Source organism: Temnothorax americanus, unplaced genomic scaffold (genome assembly GCF_048541705.1).
Source record: "Temnothorax americanus isolate GAGA-0224 unplaced genomic scaffold, ASM4854170v1 Scaffold136, whole genome shotgun sequence".
Taxonomy (NCBI): Eukaryota; Metazoa; Arthropoda; class Insecta; order Hymenoptera; family Formicidae; genus Temnothorax; species Temnothorax americanus.
Window position 1 is genome coordinate 42,203 of NW_027509271.1, and position 17,141 is coordinate 59,343.

A 17,141-nucleotide genomic window follows, 5' to 3' on the forward strand; every position below is an offset into this window, starting at 1 on the left:
GGAATAAACCCTTAGTTGACACAATCTGGGTATATGTTATATTTTCTTAAATCATTTGCAGTGAATATGGCTCTTGAGTATTTAACGTAAAACTTAATACTGCTGCAAGAAAGGATACATCGATTAAAACGGCATGTAAAGAGAAGACATCTGAGAGATGCTCAGAATCCGTTTCAGCTCCCACGAAATGAATTTATCAACTATTTTCGCCTTACTCCAGAACTTGTGATCCACATAACAAATGAGATACGGGCTAATTTACAAAGCGAACAAATTACCGGCATAACGCCAGAAATAAAAGTATTGATTGCTATACAATTCTACGCGCAAGGCAGCTATCAAAGAAGTGTTGGTAATCAAGTTAAATTAAATGTTAGCCAGACAGCAACAAGTCGTTGCCTCTATGCTGTGACAAATGCGATCAATCAGCGGTTGTTGCGTAGATGGGTAAAATTCCCAATGACCGAAATAGATCGGCAGCGAGCACGTGAAAAGTTCTCAGTTGCTGCACAGCCATTCGAAGGTGCCATAGGTGCTATAGATTGCACTTTTGTTCATATCTTAGCCCCTCATGAACACAAAGAAGCCTTCGTTAATCATCATGGTAACCATTCCCTGAACGTGCAAGCTATTGTTGACCCAGATATGAAGTTGCTTAATATCAATGCGAGATATCCAGGTGCACGAAATGATGCATACATCTGGAGCACATCACCGATTCGTCGTGCCATGGAATTTCATTACAGAAGAGGGGAACGGAGAACCTGGCTGATTGGTCAGTCTCATTAAATGGATATACTTGCACTTTGAAATACTTTGTCACAAAAACTAAAATATTATAATATATTTAAAAATATGCATCTTTATATTTTTCATTAAGTGATGCTGGATATGCATTGGAACCGTGGCTCATGACCCTTGGCCGATTTTCCCGAAAACACCCAACAATTCCAATACACACAGCAGCTTTGCAAGGCAAGAAATGTTGTTGAACGTTTCTTTGGTGTCTTCAAATCCGTATGGAGATGCCTTTCCTATCAACGTGTGTTCATGTATGAACCGTCATTAGCTGCCAAAATAGTAAATGCATGTGCAACACTTCATAATATGAGAATTGAACACCGTTTACCTTTTGACGAATTCCAAGAACCGATAGCTGCTGATCATCATCAAAATGGAAATGCTGGTCTTATGAATGACAATGAAGGTGCAGTACTTGAAAGAGAGCCACGCGCTTTGGCTAAGAGAATTCAGTGAATGCGGGAGAGATTTTCCAATTTCCGTGACGCAGAAAATTAAGAACGTGCTTAAGATGAGTAATAGTGATTGATTGCATCAGTCACTGCATAAATTCAATGCCATTTATGTTTCCAAAATTTTTATTTATTTATATACATATTTGATCACACACATGTAATAAATTTTATACACATACAATGATGTACGTATTTACTTTTAATGTATAACAAAAGTAATAGTTTTAACATTAATTAAATAAATGAATTTTGTAGCATTAATAGAGACATTAAAATAAATCATACTTTAGACAGAGTTTACGTGAGTAATATAATAATGCTTTATATAACGCTATTTTAAACTAAAGAAGTAACTCAGAGTACGTACAATAAACACTTCAGGCAGTGCTGTATACTGACAAACAGGAACTTAATTTCCAAACGACTACATAACAATTCAATAAAAAAAACTATCTCCGTTGAAAAAAATGATATATAAAAAACTAAAAATATTATAAGCACTATTATAAAATAAAAACAGCTTTGGCACATTTCATATCACATCTTCAGTCGTTGTAGAAATACATATATCATAATAATATTTAGTCTATTCCCGCCTTAAAGTTTTAACACAGTCTTTTATAATTGAAGTCAACTCAAAGTAAGTTTGTTCTCGGGCTTTTTTATTATCTACCAAAGTACGTAGTAATTCATTTCGTTCTTGCTCATTCTCGGCTATTTTTTCCATCGCTTTGGCGAACATCTGTATAAAGAAAAATAACGCTTTTGATTCGAAAAGTTAAGTACAATATTTTACCTCCATATACACGTAATTTGACGTTCGGCTAGTGTGGCAAAATCTTCCCTCGCATTCAACAACTGCGTACCTAATCTTTCACGGCCTTAAAAGTAAAAGAAACTTTGCATACATAAAATGTCTTAGGTCTTGTACGTTAATACACTTATTACAAGAAAGTGGGCATTTATAGCACCGCTCACCCCTCCGTGGGACGTAAGTAGATCTCTGTATTCTGCTACAAGTCCCCGGAAGTGTTGCTTGTGATTCTCTTGCCTGGGATTCGAGTGCCTGCATTTCTCCCGCTTGTGATTCCACTACTTGTGATTCTGCCATTGGTAGTTCTCTTTCCTGTGACTCTTTTATCTCTAAATTAACTGCCTGCAAAGATGCCTCAGAAACATTAATGTCACCTTCTGTTGTCCCGGGATTTATTATTAATTCAAAATCTAGAACAAAACAGTGTAACCAGTGCTGCAATTAGTTATTTCTGGGGCAATACTGATGAACACATCTTCATATGACGATGATTCATGTGCAGTATATATGTTAAGTAAAATGTAACTACTAACCAGTATTGTCATTGATGTTTCGTGTTGTTATTAAGATAGGAACATTGTCTAAAATTCCTTCCTGCCCCTCAGCAAGTAATTCAATTACTTCTGGCTAAAATCAATATTCAAGAGTCAAACAATGTTTTATTTACTACTCAATATTATTTTCAATTATCTTACACAATCAAAAAAATGTTTTCTACTTTTTGACTACGGTTAAAACGTCAACTTTCTAGCTGAATGAAACAACACTAACTGGTACACTGATTTTCATTATTCTTTACATTATTAAGATTGTTATTATTGTTGTATATAATCAATTATACTTGCCTGTTCCTCCGGGAAAGCATCAGGACATTGAACTCCTTCGACGTAATCAAATCCTATTATTCCTAAAATCTTTATTTCTCGCTCCGTTAATTTCAAGGGTGGACCGGTGAAATTTCCTGTTGCAGCTCGATTGGCTCAAATTTTTGCAACTTTTTGAGAGACTGCGGTTTTGTTGTCTTGCCACGTCTAAAAGAAATATCTCTAGACAATTACTCCTACAGTACTACAGTAGTACTTCACGCACAATTTTTTAAGTAAAAAATTTACTTTACTCACCGATTTCCACGACTTCACATCTTTGGTTTTTACACCTTTTGCCATTTGGTTCAGATCCGCTACTAATTGTTCCCAAGATCCTCTTAAATCATCATGTCCATGGAGACTTTTAAATTTTCCCGTAGCAACATGCGGATGCTGTGTGAAATAATCGACCATATAATCTATTATATCTATTAATATATATTTAACACGCAATGGTCACACACACTGACGTAAAATTCACATCATTTTGACTATTGCGTGTTACTTGGAAAGTAAAAAAAGAAATGTAACCTCTTACGATAACTTACCTGTAAGTGAAGTTCTATCATAATTGTATGAAGCGCCTCTTCCGAAGAGATCAAATTGTAGTATCTTCTAGATATATATCTACCTAGATCGGTAGATATATACCTAGATATATATCTACCGATGTCGCCACAATATTCCAAGTATAAAACTATCGTACGTTGTCCATCATGGTTGGCGTGTCGCTCATTCGTATTTAAAGTGCTTCTTGGGGAAAAATTCTCGGATTTATGTATTGAGAATTAAGGAGTATTTATATACTGGGAGGGATTGATCTCTTCGGAAGAGGCGCTTCATACAATTATGATAGAACTTCACTTACAGGTAAGTTTGTTTAATCATACAATTGTATTTCGCGCCTCTTCCCCGAGATCAAATTGTATTAGCTGTTCAAAGTCTTTTACAGCACTGATTTCACGCCCGAAACATTTATCAGTAACATTCGTCTATTTATAGACATATTTCCTGATTAATATTATTATAATATTACTATTAATGACATTAGTTTTATTATTTATCTATCTTAATTTTTTTTTGTTCAAAATTGCCAATACATACGACTTATTGTCTGCAATAAGTGGACGGTTATGATATCTGGTAAGGGTTTGGGATTTTATAGTTCATCCGGCGGCTTTAAGAATTAAATCATTGAAACCACTGCGTTCAACGGCAGATGTTAATGCATGTCTTGTGCTATAGCACTGAACTTAGAAGTATCTAGCCCGTTATTACATAAGACAAACTATATTCATCGACTTAGAGCTTGACTTCGTACTACTTTGTTAGGCTTTTTTATCGCAACAAAGAGTCTATTTTCTTCATTTCAAGAGCTTTGGTTCTTTTTTACATAAATAGTTGATGCAGTCGCTGGACATATTAACGAGTTACTTTCAATAAAGAAATGGTATTATCAGATTTTGTTGAACTTTTCCGGGTCTCGAAGCTTTTATGTTCTCCGAAATTTTGATCTTGTATTTATCTTCATTTACCATAATATTTCTTATATCTATCAAGGCCAACGTCTGCATACAATGGCCTGTGACCAGAGCCAGTAGAGTGACTAACTTTTTTTTTATATACAAAGATTATTTCAATTTAGTTTATCTAGATATTCTAAGATTATCTTCGGATCCCACGTACAATTGCATTTGACTCTAGGAGGCTTCAACTTAGCTATACCTTTAAAAACAAACCTTGATTCTGGAGTCGTCTGCAAGACTGGACCCTTGGATCTTCCCGATAGCTGATCGGAAACAATTTAAGGTTCCGTATGACGCACCATCTTTATACTGTATAGTCAAAAACCTCAAGACCATGGGCACTGTAATCTGATAAGGTCAGACTGATTGGCGCCGCGGAATCTCCGCCCTTTCTTCAAATCAATATTGTATTGCTCTAGCGATGATTCACTAAGTAATGAAATAATATCTGTAGATTTTGTCGGTGTCTCGTTTAATTGGAGTGCACTCCTGATATAATTCCTGCAACCAGAGTAATCCTCGATCAAGGGAAATGAGGTTCCCTGTTCGAGGATTGTAACAAATTAACATTAGATTTGAAACAAATTGGTGATAACTCAAGCATGGGTATGTACACTGAAAACCAAGCCTGAGTTGGCCAACGCGGAACTACTAGGATCCCTCTACTTCTTTCAATTCTAATTTTTTCAAAAGTACGCAAAACATTTGAAAAAAGGGGAAAAGGCATGAGAAGAAATATTTCTTCCAGCTGGTGGTAAAGGCGTCAATTTCAACTTGACCCAGGACCCTTTTTCATGAGCTGTATGTTCGTGTTCGTTCTGGTAGCGAAAATAACATTTTTTGGATTTCCAAACTTGAGACTATTTAGTAGAAAACTGATTGTACCAGCGTAAATTCTGTCTCGGCCTCCAGTCTTCGCGACTCAATATCTTCTTCAATGTTATCTTTAGAAGCTATTTAGTTAACGAATATTCATAAATTTCTATTTTTGCACCGTTGCCAGATTCTTTAGTAATTTCTGCTAACTTCGGATATCTAACTATCTAACACTTTTTTTTCCTTTTTCTTTTTTTTTGTTAAAATAAGCGATAGCTGTGGTGTTGCCTATTCTCAATAAGACATCACAGTCTCTCAACTTCTTAGCGAAACATTTTAAAACAAAACCAATAATTTCAGATAATTAATATGCTGATCTCGTTCGCCCTCATTCCAGTAACCATATTGACTCTATGCTCGTCGTTACAATATGCTTCTCAGCCTGCAGAAGACGCATATCCAAAAATATTTCAAATGTTACAGCTGATTGTGAGTCAAATTTCCTTATTTGATTCTTTGCCTGATATTTATATGTTTACTCCATCAATCAACGTCATCTTTCAATTCAGACGATAACCTCATGATAGTCATCATTGTTATATTCAAGCCCCAAAGTCATCATTGTGTTGCGGCCCCAATTAATGTAATAATAAAATAAGAATAGTATTAAGAAAGACCGAGAATAACAATAGGGAACGCGACCGCGAAAGCCCGAAAGAATTACGCAAAGCCGAATCAGCAAGAGATAAGTTGCGCGATCGGACTACACACGATCGAGCAACTCAGCGATATCGAAGGACAGGACGAGGACTCAAAAGGAAGCGACCAGAGGAGACGACAGGGCAATCGGAGTCAGGGAGCAGATCAGTAACGGGCATTCTTGTACGCAATAACTGTAAAGCAGATTCAATTAAAGTATTCTTTATTCGAAGTGCCGTTTATCGAGGAGTGTCCTATCAGTCACCCATCCCGCCTCCTCCTTGGAACAATCGAATCCTAGTGTACCCAAAAAGGGGCACAACAAAATGGTGGCAGCGTGAGGGATCCAGTGGCAGGAAGACAGGAACGGCAACTGAAACAGAAAAATAAGTGAATCAGTGAGGCAGTGCAACATCCTCAACGGAGACACGGCAGCCAGATTTAAAAGCAACGGACAACACGGTAGCGGCCGACGAGGGACAAGCGAGCAGCGTAACCTGAGAAGGCACCGACCTACCTCAACGGAGGCTCACCGACAGATAAGGCGGCACAAGCACCGACCAGCAACATGCGACTAGCGACCGTAATGTAAGTTGACTAAGCAAATTATGTAAAGCGCAATCACCGTAGATGTCGGGAAACGAAAATTCACCTGCGGAACTAAACCAATCGTGGCTCCATAGCGAGACGTCACGACGAGCGCGTAGAAATAGACCGTTAAGCCCCGTGCAAACGACCGAAGAAGTCGTAAGCGACAATCGCTAAACTGTGCGTAGAAATTTAGACGCGTACTACTCAAGCGAAAGCGAATCAGAACCGGAATTATACCCGAACAGCGTAATCAAACGCGAATCCCAATTCGACGATTCCGTTATAATTTTAGACGCGAGAGTAATAGGACAAAATAACTGCCCCGACGAAAATAGACTCCACCCCTCACACGCGCACGCACAATCCGAAGACGCGGACAGTACGACCAGTAGGCGAACACACAGACGAGAGTTCTCATTGACCTCGTATGACAGCAGCGTATTTGACCCGCAAGAGTATTATTCTGCCCCGAGACACGTGAACGTAATCGAGATGGCGGAAGCAACAAATAGCAACCACGACGCGAATAACGTAAATGACAACGCGCCGATAACCCCAGAGGAAATAGACGAAGAAATAAACCGTCTTAATCGAGTGCTATCACAAAGAGGCACCCCGGCGAATCACCGTAACCGGATACCCGCACGGGCCGGACCGCCGCGGGACGATAGAGATTCCATTCTCGACGAGATATTAAACGGAATCCGCAACTTACAAGATCGTGTAAATCAACTAGAAACGGCGAATCCTGAACGCCGCGTCCCAAAAATAATTATGCGTACTCGCCGCAACCGCGCGATAACCGATCGATATTACAATGCCAAAAATGCGGAAAATACGGGCACCTCGGAAGGGAATGTCGTACCAATAGATATGCGAACCGTTTTTCCTTACCGAAACCCGATAGGACACCCCGCGTAAACGCGATAGATAAAATCTGCAATTATTGCAAGAAAGCAGGACACATGCGCGAAGAATGTTGGCTGTTAAATGGTCGACCAAATAAAGAAAGGACGAATCACAACAAACCTAATAATCCGCGAGGACAAAATAAAAATTTTTATCCGAAAACGAATAGCCCGAGAAAAAAGGACAGTAATTCAGCCGCGAATAGCGATGAGGAAGACAAAGAGGACACAAAGCAGCGCCGACCGGCGTTAGAGTATCAGGTGTCACACATGACGAACAAGCCGCGAAAGCATGCAGGGCTGGACTTAATCACTCTGCCCATGCGAGAAACGAAGCGCGAAAAACTAAATTTACTGTTTGATACCGGAGCGGCCGTATCAATAATAAAAGTAAAACATTTGAAAGGCAAAACAATGATAAAAGAGGATAAAATGGCCCTTACAGGAGTAACAGGTCATAAAGCCCATACGATTGGAAAATTTACAGCAACTATTGACTTGAAAGATAGAAAGATCAAGCACAGGATATATGTCGTCAAGGATGATTTTCCGATAGAATACGACGGAATACTAGGCGTAGATTTTATAAAGAAACATCGAGCGTCATATAGTTACAAATCGAGCTCAATACGCATAGGAAATAGCACATTAAAATTATACCCGTATAAGAAAATGGTTTTGAAACCGCGAAGCGAGACAATAGTACAAGTCGCGACCGATAAAAATTCACTAGGAATAATACAGGCAGAAGAGACAATGCCAGGAGTGTTTATAGGAAATTGCCTAGTGATGCCAGAAAACTTTCTATGTCCGGCAAGCATACTAAATACGACGAAGAAGACAGTCGAAAGCTAATGCCGCAAGTAACATTAGAAGAGTTAGAGCAAGAAGAAGCAAAAGAGATAGAAATAAACCAAGTAAACAAAGCAGAAGAAACAATGACGCGTAGCGAAAAAGTCGAAAAATTGATACGCACGCAACACTTAAACGAAGAAGAAAAGAAAACCATTATGGAAATTTGCAGAGATTACAGCTATGTATTGCACGTGGAAGGAGAACCACTGACATGCACTGATATCGTCGCGCATAAGATATTACCACGAAGGCGGGCAGCGTACTGGTCAACGTCCGACCGTACCGTTTGCCAGAAAAGCACAAGGAAGAAGTGAATAGACAAATGAAAAAGATGTTAAAAAACGGAATTATTAGACCTAGCACGAGCCCGTGGAATGCGCCGTTGCTAGTAGTACCGAAGAAAAGAGACGCATCAGGAAAATTAAAACTGAGAGTGGTAATAGATTTTCGGTTTGTGAACGACCTAACGGAGGGAGATTCCATCCCATTGCCAAACATAACCGATATCCTAGACCAACTGGGAAAAGCAAAATATTTTACCACGCTAGACCTCGCCTCGGGATATCATCAAATCCCGATGGAAGAAGAAGATAAAGAAAAAACAGCGTTCTCGACACAATACAGACATTACGAGTATAATCGAATGCCTTTTGGACTGAAAAATGCCCCAGCAACATTTCAACGAACAATAATAGCCGTTTTAGCAGGACTAGTAGGATTACAATGCTTAGTCTATCTAGACGATATAATAGTATACGGAGCAAGTTTACAAGAGCACAATAAGAGATTAATTGAAGTGCCAAAAAGACTGAGAAACTATAATTGGAAATTACAGCCCGATAAGTGCGAATTCCTTCGGAAAGAAGTGACGTATCTCGGACATGTAATAACAGAAAACGGAGTCTCACCAGACCCTTCAAAATTAGAAGCAGTAAAAAGCTTCCCGAGACCAACAAAAGTAAAGGACATCCAGGCTTTCGTAGGATTAGCCGGATATTATCGAAGATTTATTAAAGATTTTTCAGCAATCGCCAAGCCACTCACAAAAATGACCAGAAAAGATATCAAATTCGAGTGGAACGCAGAACAACAAAACGCATTTGCAATACTTAAAGAAAAACTAACCACAGCACCGGTATTGAAATACCCGGATTTCTCCCAAGAATTTGTAGTAACGACCGACGCGTCAGATTACGCAACAGGAGCCATACTGTCACAGGGAAAGATAGGTCAAGATCAAGCCGTGGCGTATGCGAGCAGAGTACTATCTAAAGCCGAGCAAAATTATCAAGAGACAGGGTAGTGTCTCGCGCCAAGTACACGCGGAGCGAGACCGACCGTGACTCTTTTACGCGACGTGACGGGTTGCGAGTACTCGAGATGTTCAGATCTCGATAACGAGTGAACGGATCAAGTTCTAAGTAGGCTTGATCGATAGCTTGGGGTCCAATTAGGGAGGGTTTCTCTTATAATATTCCGCTCCGTGCCCTACGAGCGGAGATATTGCGACGCAAAGTCCAAATGTGAAAAAATTTTTTTAAGATACTTTTTTTTCTTCTTCTTCTACTTCTAACGCCGACGTTTTATATGATGACGTCATAATCAGAAACGTTACTTTCACTTTTTCGACACTGGCGGCTAGCGGCGTTAGTATCGCAGTGCAGTGCAGTGCAGACAGTGCGTTCGTTTAGAGCGCTGTCCTGTCAGTCAGTTCATCATCTGATCAGTTAACCTATCTCGATCGATCGAGAGATACGGTAGTACGCGCGCCCGACCGTGTGACTCTTTATTACGCGTCGCGAGGTAAGGTGCGACAACGCGCGCATACGCGCGTACGCGAAACGGCAGTAACACCGTAATCGTGCCGGCGATATACTGAATTGAATTGCTTCGTGCTTATCTGGAGATTTCGTATCCCTACATCGTGTTACCATCGCTGCCGGAAAAGAAGGTTCTCTACGCTTGGCAGAAAGTGACGACTGACACGTAAACAGGTTGTTGAATTAATTACAGCACAAGTCACAAAAGCTGGCTTTTATGGCGGTGTAGTTGTCAATTTTCCGAATAGCGCAAAAGCAAATAAAATGGTCTTGGTTTTAATGACCGGAGCTGCTAGCTCCGCTTCCAAAAGCACTAGGCGTAGAGAACGAAGATAGACAAACCGTCGCTAATTCAAGAAGGTTTGATCCTCTCGTTGTCCGTTATATCTATTATTTTGTAATTTGCAATTATTTTAAATATTTCTCTATTTCACCTTCCAATAATTGTGATAATTTTTTTGTACATAGGGAATACATAAAGAAAGCCAAGGGTAAATCATTGAAGAAAAGTAGGGACTGGATTTTAGAGAAGAAAGAAAGGCAGCGCCGGCAAGGAAAAGAAGTTAGAGATGACTCCAAATATACTGGACGAAAGAGACCCGGGAGATTCTAATTGTAAGATATACTTCGTTAATATATAATATAAAAAACACTATTTTAATAATTTTTTTTATATTATAAATAAAAAAATTGATAAAATTGATCTAATTAATTTTTGTCTGTTTCTACAAAATCAATCTACTACTTAAAAATAATATATGCATAAAATATTTTCTTTAGTAACTAAAAATTTTTTTGTTAAAGAATATCAAACATGATAATCATCGGAATATTTTCCTTTAAAAAGGATATTAGGAGTCCTTTATAATGTTAATATTACGGTAATAATAGACAATATTAATAAGAGATCAAAGAATGAGTTCAATATTTTATATTTTATTTTATATTCTTTACGTAAACATAAATTGTGAAATACTCTGTTGTACTCCAGTAGGTAATACTTTTCCTAATTCTTCATGATCCAACCACTGGTATTTTATGTTATTATTGATATCTCCATCCATATGTTTGGCTAAGAAATAAAATATTTTAGCACCATAACTTTCTTGCTCGCAAAGCTTCTTAGGATATTTGTATTTGTAGGATTCGATAGGTGCATTTCCATAAAACTTCAAGTTTATTGTTGCACCACATGTATCTTGTAATACTCTTTCCGCAGTCTGTAAAAGAATTGATAAAGAATATTTTCAAATTATTTTTTTGTCCCCATTAAGATATTCACATGCAAAATTAGTTGTAGAAAGATGGGTATGTCTATATGAAATTTTTATACGATTTACCTAGATATTTACTATATCTTCATAATAAAATCCATGTTTTTGCAGCTCTCGTATAACAGAAATCCAAGTACAGATGTGTGAACGTGCTATAGAACCTCTTGTGCTACTTGAAGATCAGAGCTGCTTGCTTTTGGATATTGGTTGTGGGTCAGGGCTCAGTGGCAGTGTATTGGAAGATCAGGGACACGTATGGATAGGTGTGGACATCTCTTCAGCTATGCTTGGTAAGTATTTTAATTATGGTGCGATACAGTTATATTTTAAAAATATTTTTTTACAGCATATGTAACATATGCATTGTCACGACCTTTTTGCACTCCCGAACCGCTCCGGGACGTGGGCCGGATCAAAAGGATTTAGGAGAGCGGGATGGTTGGCCTCTCCAGTGATTTCCTCGCACCTCCGATACTCCACGAAATGTTTCGAATGTTGGGCGCCAGACGCGTAACTTCGCGTCCACGAAATCGCGAAAACCTAAACGAGACGCAAAACGAAGTGGGGAGGTGCGTGGAATCGGCTAGCTTGACCTAATCACGGGCGGGGTTAATGAAGGGCGGCGCGATATTCGGCGGGGTGACACGTTAATTTTATACTCAGTCAGATTACAAAGAAAATAACATTTATTGAGTACTGGTTGTCGAGAATATAACAACGTTTATCCATCCGGCTTCGATCAAACACATGATACATTCAATAACTAAATCAAGAATAGCCGGTGGCGGGGTGCCTGGATTCATCTAACCGAAATAATATTAAAGCGGACGCGAGACACCCACGGAGTATTAATTGAGTCTCTAATAAACACGCTGAAGGCGCTATTCTCAAATAATTAATAATTCGAGTCGAAAGTTATAATACGCAAGAATACTACACTTAATATCACTAATAAGAGTGAGGTTCAACGTAAAATGTCGCGAAATAATGGTACGTCACGCTTGGATTGCGTGAAGACCACGTCCGGAACCGTACAAAAACTCTGTCGCCACGGTGTCTTAACCTGACGCGAATGATTCTGCTCGGGCGCAACGGGGAGGCGCCGAGTCATTTAACCAGGCAAAGAATACGATAACTAAGGCAAAATACTGGATTAATGCGGTTTTCCAATGGATGCGGAATACCGGTCAACGCGAAATAATAGAGTCGCGATAGCGCTAATAACTATACAGAACGCCATGAAGAACTACGCAAGTAACATCTAAACGCACGAAACGTGTGAACGCCGGTAATTTCTTAACGCGAGTACAGTCTAACATAAGTAATCAATCGGCGGGAATGACCTTCGGCCGCCATTAATAATGCCATCGACATCCCAACGCCAAATTCGAGGTGATCGCGAACAGGGACGCCATAGGACGTAACGCAAGTAATACCGGACGCAAGGTTCTCAACGCGAGAGCAAACCTTACGCAATCGACCCGTAATAACGAGATCCGAACCCGCATCGACACGCTAACCCCGACGCTCGAACACAAGAATTTCCCGACGCAAAGAAACGGTAACGCAATTTACGACGTACCGGCCCGTATGCGGCCGTACCCCAAGGTCGCGAGAACACGCAATATGCGCGCGATATCGAACTCATTAACGCCTATCGCGATCTCCAGGGATTCGCCATAACGCTTGTACCACGGTTCTGCAGCCACGATACCATCCCGAGGCCCTTCGCTCTCGTTATCGATCGCGAAATTACACTCGATCTTAACATGCGTTATCCCGAGCGAAAGCGTGCACCGGAGGGCGGTGTCGTGGCATTACATCTCGCGATTTACGGGCAACCTCACCGGTGATACGTCTCCTCCTGGGCTCCTCGCCGTCACCTTCCACCAACGATCCTCGATCCGTCAGATAAAGATCGAAATGCCTGACTCGGGGTAGCTATCGCGTATCTTAGCAAAACGTATTATCTCGCCGACGGACGACCAGAGAGTGAAACGCTAAACCCGCTCGATTGCGGAATCGATACGGTACCCCTTCCTGAGGGGCGCGCGAGCCAATCGGGCGCGAGCTTGCAAGCCCGCGGTGTCCCGGCGCAGTGCTGTCGATACGAGGTCCTTTGGGGGCGGGCAACGGTCCCTCGGCGGCGTACGACTCCTCAAATTTTGTCCTTAGCGGCGGACGGAACTTCGCTCGTGCCGGTGTGCCTCCGGTTTGACCCTGGGGCGGTGGCCAGCCACCCCGTGGGTCGGTGTCTTATGGAAATCATTTGCTGAAGCCGGGTGTTTACCCAAGCGCTTGGGGCCCCGCTGTCGGCGGCCTCGTCCGTCGCTGCCGCACTAGCCGCCCGCCTGCCGCGTTGCTCTCGCCAGCCCGCGATCTCTGCTGCTTCCGCGTTTGCCACCCCTCCTTGGTTATCGATCGTCCTTGATTTTTTTTGCCAAGTACTCCCTCGAAGGTTTGCCGTGGTGTGGATGAGGTGCCGCACGTATTACATTGCATAAAAAAACAAAAGACGGTAATCAGAATGCGGAAACGCGATTATATTCGCTCCGTGCGTTTCAGCGCCATCTACCGCTATCGCCATGCAATAAAAGTGGAAACAACGATGAGATAAGAGATGTTTATTATTATATGTTGATTATTTTACCAAAGCTTTTTGTGCAATAGATGCAGTGTATTTTTTTACATTTTACTGTTAATAATTTCGGTAAGTAAAAATTGCTATACGCGCATAATCTATGATTGTATAATTGAAGGTTGACTGCACAGCGGTATTTATGTCACTTTAATTACTGAAACTCCTATTTTTTATATCAGAAAACAATAAATAATAACTACTGTTAATTAAATATTGCTTTAAAAAATGTCAGTAATAAAAAGTAAAAAATGACGCAACAACTACGATGACCCATTTTTAATAATAATACGTCTAGTTGAATAGGAAAATATTCCACCCTGAGTTCACTATTCTCTCACCCGAGCGCTTTCGTAGCTCGTGCTATCCCCTCCAACCAAACGCACAGAGCGAATACGACCCCTGGAGATCTCGTCGTTGGTCCGTGGGCGCGAAATTCCGCGCCTTGTGACGGCGGCGGGGCGCCGCGACGGTATATATATATATATATATATATCTATCTTGATATATAATCATATTAACACATTATTTTTAGACGTAGCTGTTGAAAGAGAATTAGATGGTGACTTAATTTTGGGAGATATAGGTCAAAGATTGCCATTTAAAGCTGGTACGTTTGATGGGGCTGTCAGTATTTCTGCGCTTCAGTGGTTGTGCTATGCAAGCAAAACTTCGCACAATCCTAAAAAACGTTTATATCGTTTCTTCTCAACGTTGTATGCATGCCTGTCAAGAAGCGCAAGAGCAGTGTTACAATTCTATCTCCAGAGAACGGTGAACAGGTTGATGAATTAATCACGGCACAAGCCACAAAAGCTGGCTTTTATGGCGGTGTGGTTGTCGATTTTCCGAATAGCGCAAAAGCAAAGAAAATGTTCTTAGTTTTAATGACCGGAGGAGCTGCTCCGCTTCCAAAGGCACTAGGCGTAGAGAACGAAGATAGACAAACCGTCTCTAATTCAAGAAGGTTTGATCCTCTCGTCCGTTATATCTATTATTTTGTATTTGCAATTATTTTAAATATTTCTTTAACTATAATGTTAATATTACGGTAATAATAGACAATATTAATAATAAGAGATCAAAGAATGAGTTCAATATTTTATATTATTATTATTATTCTTTACGTAAACATAAATTGTAAAATACTCTGTTGTACTCCAGGAGGTAATACTTTTTCTAATTCTTCATGATCCAACCACTGGTATTTTACGTTATACGTTATTGTTGATGATATCTCCATCCATATGTTTGGCTAAGAAATAAAATATTTTAGCACCATATTTGTAGAATCCGATAGGTGCATTTCCATAAAACTTTACTTTTATTGTTGCACCATATGTATCTTGTAATACTCTCTCCGCAGTCTGTACAAGAATTGATAAAGAATATTTTCAAATCATTTTTTTTGTCCCCATTAAGATATTCACATGCAAAATTAGTTGTAGAGAGAAATTGTAATATATTTATTTGGCTAAAATTATTTTAATTCTTACTTGTTTCTTTATGTTTGAAATGTATATTTATGCAATATAACTTGTGTGAGTCTATGAACTATTATATGTTCAACTTATATCAATTTGTGTTTTACTAATTAGCGAGATATATTATTCAGATGATTACTGATTAAGAGATAAATGGCACGAGTGTCCTATAAGCATGTTGCTTGGCGTTAAATGTTCTTATTATATTTACATATACGTTTCTTTATTGCGGAGCAGGAGAAATTGTAACAAGACAAGTAAGTTATATATATTTATTTTTTATATAATTACATAAGTAAAAAGTAATTAATATAAGTAATATAAGAAGTAAATTAAGTAATATAAGACGTAATATAAGAAGTAAATTAAAACCTCGAAAAAAACAAAGTGGTAGTATTATACCTCGAAATAACACTCTGTACATACTGTTTATACAATGCGTAATACTACAAAAAGGCGTGATATCTGTACAAAATTACCTTTTTTTAAAAAAAGGTAAAGAAAGGCGCCAAGTACACGCATAGTAGTGTATATGTTGTTACCTCGAAAAAAAAACAGTGGTAGTATTATACCTTAAAAAAATCTAAGTAAGAAGTGGTAGACGAAATCTTTGTATCTTGAAAAATCTCGAAAAAACCTAAACAGTAGTATCTTCACTTAAAAAAAAACAAAGTAGTAGTATTATACCTCGAAAAAACCTAAGTAACAAGTGGTGGACGTAATCTTTGTATCTCCAAAAATCTCGAAAAAACCTAAGCAGTATTATTTTTATTTCCAAAAAATTATTACTCAAGTGATACACATCACAAAATTACGTTACTTTATCAAAAAATGAGTCGCGCTTCAAGTGATCTATTATTACAATTACAAAAAAGAAATGATATCTCTTTTTAAATTACAGCGCCAATTACAGAGAACATACACTGAGAAAAAAAATTTGTCAATCCCAAGAAATATTTAGTCCGATACGTTCAACTAAACATTTTAGTTAGTTAACTAAACATTAGTTGAATTAATTAATTCTTGATTAAAAAAACAAAATAAATTGTTGAAACAACTAATATTTAGTTAACTAACTAAAATGTTTAGTTGAACGTATTGAACTAAATATTTCTTGAGATTAACAATTTTTTTTCTCAGTGTATTTTTTGAGATACAAAGATTACGTCTACCACTTGTTACCTAGGTTTTTTCGAGGTATAATATTACTACTGCTTTTCTTTGATTAGAATAAAAAATTGAATCATGAAGAATTACACAGAGGTAACAGTACAAAATACAAATATTTTATTAAAATATTTAAACCCAACAAGGGAATACAAGGTATTTAAATACAAAGTTTATATATGTATTTTAAAAAATTTAATCGCATCGCAAAGAATTACAGAGGTAACAGTACAAAAAATAAAAATATTTTATTAAAATACATAAATTTTTCTTGTCAAAAAACTTGGCGCTGCTAGAGAGAGAGAAAGAGAGAGAGAGAGAGAGAGAGGAGAAGAGAGAGAGAGAGAGAGAGAGAGAGAGAGAGAGAGAGAGAGACCTTTTACAAAATGTAGATATTACTTATTCTAATACTTATTCTATACTTTTT

The 17,141-nt window shown here is 38.7% G+C and overlaps 1 protein-coding gene and 1 pseudogene across 3 annotated transcripts in view; one reads left to right on the forward strand and one right to left on the reverse strand.

Moving 5' to 3' along the window:
- Positions 1-1,833: 1,833 nt before the first annotated feature.
- Positions 1,834-3,353, reverse strand: LOC143894335 (uncharacterized; annotated as a pseudogene). Its single transcript, XR_013256062.1, has 6 exons — positions 3,192-3,353; positions 2,916-3,101; positions 2,604-2,697; positions 2,235-2,480; positions 2,043-2,137; positions 1,834-1,998 (listed from the first exon to the last, which is right to left on the reverse strand). The product of XR_013256062.1 is annotated as an uncharacterized LOC143894335 (transcript).
- Positions 3,354-5,352: 1,999 nt separating this feature from the next.
- Nup133 (nuclear pore complex protein Nup133) overlaps positions 5,353-17,141 on the forward strand; it is a 49,788-nt gene continuing 37,999 nt past the window's right edge. The window contains exons 1-3 of one of the 2 annotated variants that reach the window (XM_077400499.1): positions 5,353-6,565; positions 10,620-10,766; positions 11,537-11,715. In XM_077400499.1, coding sequence (XP_077256625.1) covers positions 11,681-11,715 — 35 coding nt within the window. In that variant the 5' untranslated portion in view covers positions 5,353-6,565; positions 10,620-10,766; positions 11,537-11,680. Of the gene's footprint in view, positions 6,566-9,872; positions 10,512-10,619; positions 10,767-11,536; positions 11,716-17,141 lie in introns of those variants that run through there. The other variant, XM_077400498.1, reaches the window with a different exon arrangement.